The sequence below is a fragment of the Heloderma suspectum genome, chromosome 1 (genome assembly GCF_057233095.1).
Source record: "Heloderma suspectum isolate Gila_16-S chromosome 1, 16-S_ref, whole genome shotgun sequence".
Taxonomy (NCBI): Eukaryota; Metazoa; Chordata; class Lepidosauria; order Squamata; family Helodermatidae; genus Heloderma; species Heloderma suspectum.
In genome coordinates, this window is record NC_139458.1 from 66,048,216 (window position 1) to 66,061,985 (window position 13,770).

Below are 13,770 nucleotides of genomic sequence, written 5' to 3' on the forward strand. Positions count from 1 at the left end.
GGGAGTACGCCTAATTGAAATCAATGGGACTTACTTCTGAGTAGACATGTACAGGATTGCACTGTTAATTTAGATTTCTAGCCTGCCCCATCCTTAGGTATTGGGACAAGTTTCAATTTAATGAGGTTTTTATGGGTGCTTATACTGTAACCTGTGGCAGCCCCTAAGGACAAGTCAGTGATAACGTTTTACAATGCTTCTGAAAGTGGCAAAGACATTCTTGTGCTACTCCCAACCATTCCATGGGCATTTACAGAGGAGAGCCTCCTGGTGAATTGTGTCTATGGCCTTTGATGACCTGTAGGGAAAGCTGTGTGATAGCGAGTAAGAATTCCTTTAGTGTACCTTGCTACACAAATTCAAAACAGTACAAACATAATTCATTTAACAGACTGTACTGGGACTCTGCGGAGGAGGTAGTCACTTGCCATCTGATCTTAACCAGGTTTAACCCCACTAATTTCAGCAGAGGTTGCTTCCTAGTAAACAAACATGCATGGGATGGGACTTGAGGATCCAAGCTGCAAATAATGGTCTTCACCATTATTTGCTTCAGCGTTCTGGATTCAAAATAGATGGCTAATGTTCTGCTTACATTTTATCACGTTGCAGGTGCAAACTTTTTCCTAAGCTCAGTGTGGCTGCTTCTGGGAAATGGCAGCATCATTAACAATCACATATAGTTCCTTTACACGACTAAATGGTCTTGCCAACGAGAACTGCTGCTGCTTATGCAGGAAGGCAATAAATAATTTGCACATGCTTAAAATGGGCTGTTAAAATCATCACCCTAGGATTTTGATGAGCATCAGTATTCCCATCCACTGAGATACTCATCAATAAGGGGAGAGTTGCTGATTGTGATACATTTTTCCATGCAAACTATATGTATGTGTGTATGTCTGTATATGAAGAAAATAATCTAGCAAAAAAGGGAATAAGAGCTTTTCTTTCATTAAGATTTCTCCATTATTGTGTGGCTGAGAGTCATTTAAAAGGTGGGGGGGCTTAGTGATGCATGGAACGCTTCCTGCAATGCCTTTACGATAGGTTTCTCCCTAGAGACGGGGGTGGGGGGCAGGACTTGGGGGTTTAGCTTGCTGTGGAATTGGGAAAGCAGCTCCGTTGGTTCTGGCAGCGAGGGGGTTGACTGACAGTCTGCAGTGCAGTGGAGTTAGCTGGGCTCCCTATATGGCTATGGATTAGCTATATGCTAATACAGATAGAGGGAAAGGAGCTGTTCTAAACCCAGCGAGCTGCTGCCAGTGGAGGCAATCAGAGGCTGAGCAGAGCTACCTCTTCCAGAGCTATGGCTGAAGGGGGTGAAGGAGGGGAAGATGAAATACAGTTCCTACGAACTGTAAGTATCTGTTTTTCTAGGTCAAGAACCAGGTTCTTTTTCCTTTGTCTCCTTGACTGTTCCTGCTGGATTGAATTACAAAATAGCATTTCTTCGTCTCTCTATCTCCGCTTGCGCTCTGTAAGCCAGGAATGACTGTTTGGGGAAGTGGAAAATAATACAAGGATCTGAAAGAGACACGCACCGAGCACCTTCCGTGCCATCTCCCTTTAAATCTGCTTATTAGCCATCTCGGTAGGAGTTTGGTACTGAAAGAGAGTGGGTTGCTCTGTAATTCTGTGTGTCTCTGTCTGAAGCATCCTTGTCAACTTTGTACTTGTGTTTCTAAATGCTGCATGCCAGATACCTGACCTCTGAAACTTCTGTCTAGGTGACGTTTTGCTGATATTCAAGAGAAGCTTTGCAGGTGCAAGAGGGTAAAAATTAGGAATAAAACTGAAAGAGGGGTCTTTGAGACTTCTGCAATCCCCCCACCCCCCAATACCTTTATAGCAGATATACAGACATTTGGGATGTGTTTATATGAGCAAATGTGCTTCAGAAGTAACATATATTTTCTGAGCTTAAAAAAGAGGTTTAGTTTGAATGGATACTGACCCATGTTCTGGCTGGGGGTGTTGATGAGTGAAATAATAAGCTGCACCTCTCATAATGTTCCATAAAGATCTTTTACACCATTCTTCCATAACGTTTTATAGAAATTGGCATAATGATCCACTCTTATTGTGGACTGTCCACACACTAACTTTACCAGTCTGGTCTGGGAGATATCTTTTCTTTATCTCCTTGTGAAAATCCTATATGTTGATGTGTGGTTGGAGTTGCATGAGGAATAGTCCTTTGAATATGCTTTCCTTCTGCTAACCCTTCACCATTTCTCAACTTCATTGTGGGAAAACCATGTCAGGAACAAGAATCCCTGCAGTTTAGAATGCAACTTTTAAAAAGGTGCGTTTCCAAAAATAGATATGATAGCTATCCAAAATAAGCACACATCGTTGCCAGTTGGGGTGGGGGAATAAGGAGGATGTGCAAAAAGCTGCCTGGTGCAGCTTCTAAAAAATGCTGTTTTTGATAAAATGACATTGGCACTTGCTTGCTTCTCAAAACCTCATGAGGGAAGAGGTAATTTCCATGAAGAGCAATTTTACTACATTTTCCATTCCTTCTTGTGATGGGACAACCACATAGCTGCTCAGAGAGGCACCTAAACATAGATCTTGGGCAGCAGTTGATATTTTGCAATAGCATTTGCCTCACACCTTCCAAAGTATGTCTTTGATGTGACACCCTTCCCAATGGCTTCATTTCATATCCTCACATAGTAACGGAGTGAAAATCTTTCTCTCCTTCCCTGACAAAGAATTACCTCTTCTCCTACATGCGGTGGCCTCTGATTAGACCACAACCTATATTCCTTATTCAGAGTGATAGAAACCCTTTCCATCTTTCACTGAATTATCTCTCAGGATATATTGTAAAGCTATTCTAGGATTTTTAGGAGGCTTCTTTCTTTCTTCTTGGCACCACTGAATAGTGCATAATGATAGGGCTGCTGTTTCTCATTTGTCACTACTTATTTCTTCTTTGCAGCCCCGGTTCTCATTGTAAAGCACAAAATGCAGGTTTCCTCTCTTTTCTAGACAATTTCCCATTCAGAGAGAGGTATATCAGCTTTAAAACTTGCCTTGAATTCTTCATGCCAGGGCGACTGGTATTATTAATTAGCCAATAGCATGCTACTTTGATTGTGGCCATAAATACTCAAGATTAATTACGCACTTTGGAACATGAACAGTATACTACGCCATGCACACAATATGAAAGCACTTTTGCTTCTAGGTTATTAGATGTTAGAATAGCTACTGACTGAAATCCTCAATCTTAAAACACATTTATTTGCAGGGCGTTAATTTCTTGCATATTTTCTTAAGAATCGTTTCTCACATGCAGCACAACCCTAATCTTAGACTGGCAGAAGTTATTGCATATATTACAAATGTGACAGGAGCCAATATCCTTCCCTTATAAAGTGCTTAGTACTAGCCATATAAAGTGGTCCCTTCTACATGTAACTATTGGAAATACATAACAGGATTTCCCCACAAAGTATACCACTCAAAATGTGTGAGACATCTGCTGCTTGATCTTATGCTTCTCTGTTAGCAAGTCTATATTCTGATCACTGGCAAAATCTATGTAAATCAAGTCAAGGAAGACAATCTGATTCCTCCCCCACCCCACTCGCACATCTAAATTTCAGTGAGTCATTTTCAAGCAGCTGCCTTCTACCTTAGAAGCGGTTGTGTTTTACTAACCAATGCAGTGGTACTTAAGTTTTGTATTTCTATGCTTCTTCAGTTACATTATGATTGTATGTTTTGTATTTCAGGAGCAAATTTATTGTTGTAGGCATACAGATGTCTACTTGGTTCCTGTTTATACAACTAAGGATTCAGAGGAAGTTCTCACTGGGTTGTTATAGTGCTGATGTACCCCATCTACAGAGAAAAGGAATTAGAGGATGTTTGTTCTACATATCCTTGCTATGTTTAGTTCTACATATCATTGCTTTATTTTTAAAATAAAATTGCCAGGATTCAAGCCAACCTGGTAAAAATTGTGTGCTCCATCCCAGCAAAACGCCTAAGACATTTTGCAGTATAGTCTACCTTTAAAACACACACACACAACTAGAACTCTCTGTTGTCCGCTATAGGTGTCTTAAATTACAAAGTGAGAGAGCATAGTAAGGATTGCTTAACATAGATTAACAGTGAAGGTATAACTAATCTCTGCTATGTGATCTTCCTGAGTATGCTCCTTAGCTCAAGGGCATAAGAAGTGCTTTGCAGGATCAGATCAAGGTCCATCTAGTCCAACATTTTTTTTACAATAGTATCAGCAGCAAACATTGTACACCAAGTAGTCCACCAGAAATGTGTCCAGCACTGATCATGACCTATCTTCTGCCCACTCCTATGCTATGACATTGCAAGAGATCCTGGTACTTGCCTCTTGGATCACATGATGTTTCATTAGAACCACTGTTTGTGTTACTTGCATAGCATTCATAGTCAAGGCAGCCATTCCTTTGACCTGTTGTTCTTATTTCCAGTTCTAAATGTGTGAGGTTGTGACTAACAAGGTGGTATTATCTCCACTCCTTAGCTCCAGTTCTGAATGTGCGACATTGTGACTAACAAGGTGGCATCTTCGTGATTACTTCACAAGGTCTGGGGTTCTGGCACTGAAAATATAATAGTAATTTATACAGCACATTAGAGTGTTCAAAGCACTTCACAAAGGTTATCTCAGTAGTCCTTACCAAAAGCCTGCAAGGTAGGTCAATATTATTGTCCTATTCTAGATGGGGCATTGGGCCGAGAAGTAAGGCTACCTAGTTAATTTATGGAAAAGACAAGGTTTAAAATGGAGACTTCCTGGTTCACAGTCATAGTGCAGTCATATGCATATATACTTAGAAGTAAGTCCCATTGAGCTTGATAGGACATGTGTGTATAGGATTGTGTATAGGTTGCTCCCAGGTAAGTGCGTATAGGATTGCAGCTGTAGCCTTGTAGCCACTACACTACGGAAGTGATAAAGTTTTCAGAGCTAAGTCATGAATCCTGATTTGAATTAAGCCCTGTATATGGCTCAGCTACTGTTTACATGCCTCTCCCAGGTTTGAATCCTGAGTATATTGTGTAGAAGCCTAATTAAAATTAATTAAATTTACTTCCATATAAGGGCTGCACAACATTCCCACTGCTTCAGATGGAACATTGTAAGGTCACCCAGTGCCTTGCCAGCGTTGACTAGGCATGTTTAGGGCTGCATTTCTGTAGCAGGTTTAGGGTAAGATAGCAATCCAGTTTGTGTTCACTGCTGCTTTTGGCCACTGTGACTTAAATAATTGCAGAAATGTGGATTCTTCAATAAGGGGCAGAAGTTGCACAGATAAGAGTTAACTTGTTATGGTACAGGAACTAGAGAAAATAACTGTGGTTTGCTTCCAGACTGTTGAATTTAGGATCATATATCTGTCAAACTCTTATTTCATTTGGTCTTTTTCATTCAGTGCACAGTCTTTTCTTAATCTCTTCCATATGAAATAATTACTTGGATCAAAGAGCATGTGTGTAGCACAGTAACAACAACGAAGCAACATAGTGTCATTATATTGTAAGAGGCTTTATTCAGGAAACCAAGTGAAAAATAAATATAGCCATAATGAATGCAGAAATGTGACAGAATATTTTCCAGATACGAAATCTTGGCTGTATTGATAATGTATATTTGTTTTTATTTATTTACAATATTTATCTACCACTCTACATCAAAGATTTCAGAGAGGTAAACAACAGATAAAAGAATAAGACATGATATTAAAACAATTAAAATGTTTTAAAAAAAACAGATTCCAAATTTAATAAACCGCAGCTGGTCACTCAAGGAAGGCCTCTTGAAATAACAGTGTCTTCAGGAGGCACCAAGAGCAACATGACATTGGCGCCTGCCTGGCCTCCAAAGGTATATGTGTTTGTAGTTTATATGTGTTTGTAGTTTATGTTCCCAAATATCTAAGGCTCGCAGTGCTGTGATTGACCAAAGCACTTTATAATCTTCACTATTGCCCCGCAAATGAATTACAAATAGGTGACAAATAGATGTAGCATAGAAAGGGCATGTATGTCTGTGGGTAGGGTTGCCATTTTTTTTCTGGCTTGTCTTCCATACCTGTAACAACAAACAAAAATTCAGCAAGTAAAGCTTTTTTTTTCTTTTTCTTTTTTGCATATGATTAGAAAAACATCACCTGCTAGCTTTCTGCTCATTACCTAGCTGTTAAAAATATAAGGCCTGCAAAAAGATGATGTCAAACAGGCTGATTTGTGATGATAGCAAGAAGCATATACTGAGATAGTATATATCTGACTTTGCTGGGGATGAAGTAGAGAATACAGATATTGTCATTTTGTTCAACTTGTGATCTTCCTGTGGGCGTCTTATTGGCTACCGTTGGAGAAAAGATGCACTTTTGGAAACCCAATAACAATTTTAGGAAACAATTGTGACAACATTTAATGCTGTGTAATGTGACTCTCACAGTCTGTTAAATGCTTAGAATAGCTATTAAATACTTAAACGTATGAAACTTGTTTGAGAATCAATATTTGTAGGACATTTATTACCCTATCCACTCCATTTAAGTTTGCACAACTTAGTGCGAACAGTGACCACTTTCATGTTTTATGCCCACCTCTTGCACCAGTATAGCAAATTGCAGCACATGTAAGGATACGAGGAAAAAACCTCCTTTGTACAGATAGATCTTCAAAATCCTGCATCAGCTTAAATGGAAGGGATGCATGCAATTATCCCAGGGGATGAAGGTGGAAACCAGTAAAGAAATCAACTGCTCGTGGCTGAAAAGCCTTCACCTTCTTGGAAGGAGCAGTTCAACAAAGACTTGTTGACCCATGTTCCAGCTAACATGCATTTAACTTCATACATGTACCTCAGACACATGTAACTCTAAGATACTTCCCAGCACTTGAAAATAGGCACTTGGGTATTAGAACAAAGACAATGACAGAGACCAAGACTTAAAAAACATGTGCCATTTATTAAAAATTATTAAGATTAAAACATAGGGAAATGTAAGCAGTTTGTTTTCAAGGCATTAAAGAATCAGCTTTTTTAGGGTTAACAATGGCGTAGAACAACCACCAATGCTAGTGACGGGTGGGTGTGTGCAACTTGTGGCACTCCAGATGTTTTGGCCTACAACTCCCATCAGCCCTAGCCAGCATAGCTAATGTTGAGGGATTATGGGAATTGTGACCTTCCAGATGTTTTGGCCTACAAGTTGCCCGCCCCTGTCCTAGGAAGGATAAGGCAAAACCAGTAACTAGTAAAAAGGAGTACACCATTTGTGCTATATGCCTTTCCTAGCCAGAGCGGGTAGGTATATATGTGTCCAAATATGGGAAGAGGAGAAGATAGACAGAGGGACACTCCAATTGGGCCTTCTCTGTGGTGGCCCCCACTCTGTGGAACTCCCTCCCTAGGGAACTCCTCCATGCTCCCTCTTTCATGAGCTTCCACCATGCATTAAAAATGTGGTTGTTCAGGCAGGCATTTGGGGTGGGTTAGGGTATTTTTAGAAATATGATGTTTTAATGTAAAATTTTATTGTTTTAAACTGATTTTATTATTGTACATCGCCCAAAGTGGCAGGGTGACAAGCCAGATGAGCGATTAATAAATTAAATAAATAAATACTAAAGCCGTATGGGTGGCAAAACAAGCCACAGGTTTCAGGGTGCAAAAGACTACAGAGTAGAAAGGGGAAAACTTAAAGGTGAACGGAGAGGAATTCATGGGTGCGAGAGATAGGGATGTATGAAAGCCACTTACCTTTTAGAAAGGTGACATTCGCGGTGGGGGTGGAGGCGCTCCGTCCCTCCCCCCGAAATTCTCTCCGGCCAGCTCTGCTCTGCGGAGAGTCCGTGGAGCCGCCGGCCAGGGCTGCCCGCAGGGACACAAATGGCAGCTGCTGTAGCCGCTGCCATTTGCATCCCTGCAAAACAAAAACAAAAAGCAGTGAAAGCAAATGGCAGCGGCTACAATGGCCACCATTTACGTTCCCTTTTTTTTGGCCATGATAGGTTACGTAAATATTTACGTAGCCTATTATGGCGAAGAAGAAAAAAGGGAACAGAAATGGCGGCCACTACGCCATTTGTGCCCCTCTTTTGCCATAATAGCCTACATAAATATTTACGTAGCCTATCACGGCTTCCGCAGGGATGCAAATGGCGTCCCTACGTTAGCCGTGATAGGCTACGTAAGTATTTACGTAGCCTATCACGCCTATAGTGATGAAGCGAATGGTGGCCGTGGCCACGGCCACTATTCGCAAGTCAGCACCAACGGCAGCAGGTAGGTGTCCCATTTTGCGCGCCTTTCGCGGGGCGGGGGGTGGGGGGGCTTCGTTCCGCCATGGATTTTGGGGAGCCGAATGCACTGGCATTCGGCCTCACCGAGATCCGTGGCAGAATTCTCTGACATCCCCAGCGAGAGATTTCTCACAGTAAGGTGGGAAATGTGAAACAGCAAAGTTTTCAGGCAGGATCATCGAGAAATAGAGTTCCAGCTCATTGATGAGCCCCCAGGGGAGAAGGATAGCAGTTAGTTCCAATAGAATACCCGTCTTTATCTACAGAGCTTCTGTTTGATGTGTGGGAGCCAGTGGAGATGTTTCAGGAACATCAACAAAAAGGTGCAGAGAAAAAAGAAAGGCAGTGGCAGTGGTAGGGAGCCAGCAAGCTGATCAACCTGGTGCCTCCCAGTTAAAAAAAAAAAAATGGGGGGAAGGGGAGGAAAGAAGTCATATTGCCTGGGGATCGCTCAAACCTGTCAGCTCCTCTGCACGCATGCACACACACACACGAGGTGGGGCGGGGTGGCGGGGACAAACATTCCCTTGCAGCAAGCAGTAAGGTTTCATTTAGGGATATAAGATTCCTAGTGCTTAGTTGCTCAGACCCCACCTTTTATCCCTACTTCTAGATTTAATAATTTTTTAAAAAGAGACTGAAAATGTCCTTATTCCCAGTGTCTCATCCTTCCTGGAATAAAGCTGATAAAGGTTTTAAAATGTGCCAGTTGTGGACAACACTGGCTTCATAGCAATAACAACTGGGAATGCTTCCAGGCAAGGCTTTTTTAGTACCATCACCCTGCACCATTTTTTGTTCTTGCAGCAGAAAATCTGTTAATGAAAAAAAGACTGACTTGCTGCACAATACCTTCTGATTGGTAGCACTAGGAACCCCCTGTCTGGAAGCACCCTGAGTTTCAATGGGAAGGGAAAAGAGACTGGATCTGCTGAATTCATTCCTGGTCAAAAAAACCCTTTGTGGGTGTCTAAAGCAGATTACAACTTTTAACATCTTCTAGTTAAGGAAGAATATGGGATTCGGACCAGAAGTCACAAAGACATAACTAGAAGTGATGCAAAGGTGATCACATTCACATATCTTAGAAGGACATGACAAACTGGAACTTTTGGAATGGCAAACTTGTCCCTGTGTCTCTCTCTCTGAGGCAAAATTGGTCCCTTTCCTCTCAGTTCAGTTCCAACACTATAATGGGGTTTGAGCACTCAGCAACAGATTGGTCCTCCAGGAACACAACAGCAAAGAAGGGAACTTAAAACACTGTGGAAGGTGGACTGGCACAGCAGCCCTTCTGCTAATGCACTCCAATGGCATAGGCAGCAATTACCCCAGACATACATACAACATGGAAGATGGAGTCTGCAAAAGAGAAAAAAGAAAGATGCTTTTTGCTGCTCCCACATCTCTAATGCATGCATATTAAAAACAAGTTCCCTGCAAAACAAACAAACAAACACAGTAAGAATAGAGTGACTAGAGGTAAAGGACAATTCTCCTATATCTTAATTCATTGGTAGATGCAGGAATATTGTCAGACTAGTTTTTAATGCACCAGTAGAAAGCTGCATTTAATAAATCCCCTCTTTTATACAACTATTGAAGGGACAGAAGCCATTTTTTGTTTGTTTTTGTTTTGCATCTGGTCTTCGTAATTAGGAGGACCTACTAGGTTGTTCCGGTTCAGGGTGGTATGAAACCCAATAATGTCAATAATCATCACCACTTATGCAGCAAATTGTGGGTCCTAATTATGGTGCGAGGAGTGATGACACATTTAATTCTGCACTATTATCAATCCACAGCATGTATAGCCTATTACTCCAGAAGGCATTCCTCTTTATATGGAGGAAAGGGGTTGGATGGCATCCTACAGGCCCGGATTCCAGAGGAAAATGCTTCAAAACAAGTGATTCTGCAGACTGCCACTAGAAGGGAGGACAGAGCTAGGACAGTGAAGAGGGAACTTTCAAACCCTGTTCAGGTGTTCTACCCTTCATGCAAATGGCATCATGTGAGAGGAGAGTGGGGCCATGCTAGCTGGCCTTGCCCCCTCTATAACATCTCAGTCTCCCAGTCTTGGGCTGGAGCTACACTTACTGCCTTTTTTCGTTTCCAATGAGGTTTCACCACCCGCCTTTCACACTACGCAGTAGCCGCCTTGAATTGGAACCAGAATTTCCCACTTCCGTGCTCCCACTTTCAATACCCTAATATTCTGGTATTACCCCTTAATGTGCTCTGATTTTCTGCCTTCGCTACCGTATCCAGTCGTAGTCCCCTCCCCCACCTGTCCATATGCGGCATAAATATGTGTTTATATTTCCTTCCTGTCCAATCACAGCTCTTGATGGCCCCATGTCTTCTTCCGGCTACCGATCGCATAGCTTCCTCAGCAGCCCCTCTTTCCTCAGTAACAAGCAAAGGGCTGGATGTGTGCACACTTGTCTGATCTCAGAAGCTAAGCAGGGTCGGTCCAGGTTAGTGCTTGGATGGGGGACCAAGCACTGATAGAACAACCCCCTGGTCAGTGCAGGAAGCCTGATTCCCAGGCGGTCGCCCATCCAACTACTGACCGGGACCAACCCTGCTTAGCATCCGAGATCAGACAAGCACGTGCAGGAAAACAGCAGGAAAACAGCACAGGGTTCGAGTGTGAACCAAGCTTGCGCATTCAATGAAGCACTGCAACGGGGAAAATGGGTGAGTGTGAATAATCACGTTTTAATGCAAGAGCGTTTAACCCGACGGGACACCGAATTCATTGCGATGGCAGGCGCAATGTAGATTGGCCCTTGCTGTCCTCCATGTGTTGTAGCATTAAGGTCTACACATGTAGGCTGTCCGTATGATTTCAAACTCTGTGCAATCAGGGTTCTAAATGATGCTGGGAGTTCATACCTGTACTACAGGCTCCCTGCTGCAGATTGTTGCCCTGCAATACATGGAAAGTGGCAGGGCCAGGCAACTGGGTCACGATGGTGTGTGAGGGGCTTGTGGATGTAACTCTCATTGCATGAGAGCTAGAATGCCTGAGGAGGGCTCAAGGCAAGTGCACTTGAAAAGTTGTCAGGGGTTGGCATTCACAAGCAGTCTGGAGGGAGCTAGGAGTCCAGGTTGCTGAGTAGTCAAGATCAGGGTACAAATTTAAAGGCAGGACCAGAGAACAAGCCAGGAGTCAGGACCAATGAGCAAGACTATCCACATGGAACTGGCATGGAACAGACTTGGAGGTGGGGAAAGAAGGAAGTCCATGGAAATGGACTTGACAAATATGCCCAGCCTGAACGAGAAGCATTTATTTGTGTGAAGAGTGACACAACAAACCTTCATCAGGAAATACCAGTCTCTGAGAAATCAAGTTTTAGTTTCTTCTTTCAATTCTTAGAGGTGCTAGGTTAGGAGAACATTCAAGCTTGCACTGAGAGCACATGACCGATACATGGTACTGGAGGCTGGTTCAGGCATAACACTACACCATAATTTAGCACTATAAGAATGAGCCTAGTCTCTCCATGGGCTTGTGCACTCACCCTGCATCCTCCACTGCAGCTATGAGAAGCTCAGAAGTGTTCACGTCTGCTTTTGATTAAATGTGGCTTACCATGTTGTCTGAACCAAGACAAAGTGTGGTCAATCTTAACTGTGGTTAGTGGAAATGAGCCAACTTCAACCCACAGTTTACGAAACTGGCTTGTTTTCACTAACCATAACTAAGATTCATCACAGTTTAGGTCTGGAAGACATGCTAAACTGTGGTTAATCTAGAATGGAAGTGAAAGCTTCCAATCTCCTCTTTGCAGCTGCTCCAGAGAAGAACAGGGGAGAGGGAGGGCACACATCCAAGAGGAGGCTAGGTTCATACTCATAATACTAAAGATCAGGTTTGCATTACATCTGACTGCGACCATTGTGCTTCAAAACCAGCAAAAGCAAGCAGCCAGCCAGAAGACTATGGGATATCTCCAGGTTAACTGTGGAGCCCCTTAGATGAGCATCTTTTTGGCTACAAGGTCAGTCACACCTGCCCTCAAAGACTAGCAGACACACCATGACCATCTCAGCTTCTGTCTTGCATCCCTCATCAGCCCTGGGAGATATGGACTTGTTTAGAATATATGTCTATGCTGTTTTTCATTTAATGGCTATAAACAATGTAATCTACCAACCATCCACTCAGAAATGTCTGTTGTATAGCAACCACTGTGCTGACTGTGTCTGTTTTTGCAGTACCATGTTATCTAGCCTCTATAATTTTCAGTTTCTAAGATCTGTGACTTAGATTCTCAGAAACTGTGCTGTGCTGGATGTGCTCAGTTGTTGTTGTTGTTGTTCAGTCGTTCAGTCGTGTCCGACTCTTCGTGACCCCATGGACCATAGCATGCCAGGCCTTCCTGTCCTGCGCTCTCTCCCGGAGCGTGCTCAAGTTCATATTCATTGCATCCGTGATGCTATCTAGCCATCTCATCCTCTGCCGTCCCCTTCTCCTTTTGCCTTCAGTCTTTCCCAGCTTCAGGGTCTTTTCCAGGGAGTTTTCTCTTCGCAATGTGCTCAGTACTGTGCTGATATTCAGCATGTGATGATGCTATAACCTTGATGTTTGTTGAAAGTAGTTTAGGATCCATGCGTGATCATCATCTGATCTCTCAGTTTACTAAGTGTTCTTTCACATGCGATGTCTTTATCCCCAACGCACCCACTCCTTTTTATTTTTCATCAGGGCTATTGCTAAATGTCTTATCACAGCCACCTCCAGAATTGAAAAGACTGGAGTAAAACTGGTGCTGAGTAGTCCAAGCTTTTTTTTTTTTTTTTAAAAATCCTCCATCAGTATCTCTGCCTTTTGAGTTGAGCAGTATAACCTGGGCTGCTAACCTGGAAAGTGCTGTATTTATACTAAGGGCTTTCAAATGTCACCCTCCTAGTACAGATCCATTGAGCAGCCCCAGATCCTTTTCCTGTCAAAGAATAGATTTACCATGCTGCTTGTAAGCTAGGGTAGTGCCTGATCATCAACTTACTTGGTGTTAACTTTACTAATATTCAGGAAATCTGTCTGTGTCATCGCATGATGTATTAGACTAATTACACAAGGTTCAAGGATGCAGAGTTCAGATTCCTGTTAAGGTTTATACTGCCTTGTTTTATGCCCATCTGTTTTGGGCTTGTTGGTGAAGTAAGTGCTAATGATCTATACAGAACTGTGAAATGATGTGGCAGGTTATTTTCAGGTGCAATGCTTATTGTTATTGTCACTGTAATGCATCATCTGATTCAAACACTGTTTACCAGAATGTATTCTCCTTGCTCACTGTGCCATCAGGATTCTAGTTAAGGGATGCAGAGCTAAATGACCACTTATGGTTTCTATCTACTTAAAACTGCAGTTCTTCCACTGCTACTTTGGTTTAAGTGCACAGACCCTCAAGGCTTTATTCCAAA

The 13,770-nt window shown here is 42.4% G+C and overlaps 1 protein-coding gene across 1 annotated transcript in view; it reads left to right on the plus strand.

The window, feature by feature from the left end:
• Nucleotides 1-1,270: 1,270 nt before the first annotated feature.
• Nucleotides 1,271-13,770, plus strand: part of RYR3 (ryanodine receptor 3) — a 593,263-nt gene continuing 580,763 nt past the window's right edge. Inside the window, exon 1 of the mRNA XM_084844796.1 lies at nucleotides 1,271-1,360. Coding sequence (XP_084700922.1) covers nucleotides 1,310-1,360 — 51 coding nt within the window. The 5' untranslated portion in view covers nucleotides 1,271-1,309. The remainder of the gene's footprint in view (nucleotides 1,361-13,770) is intronic.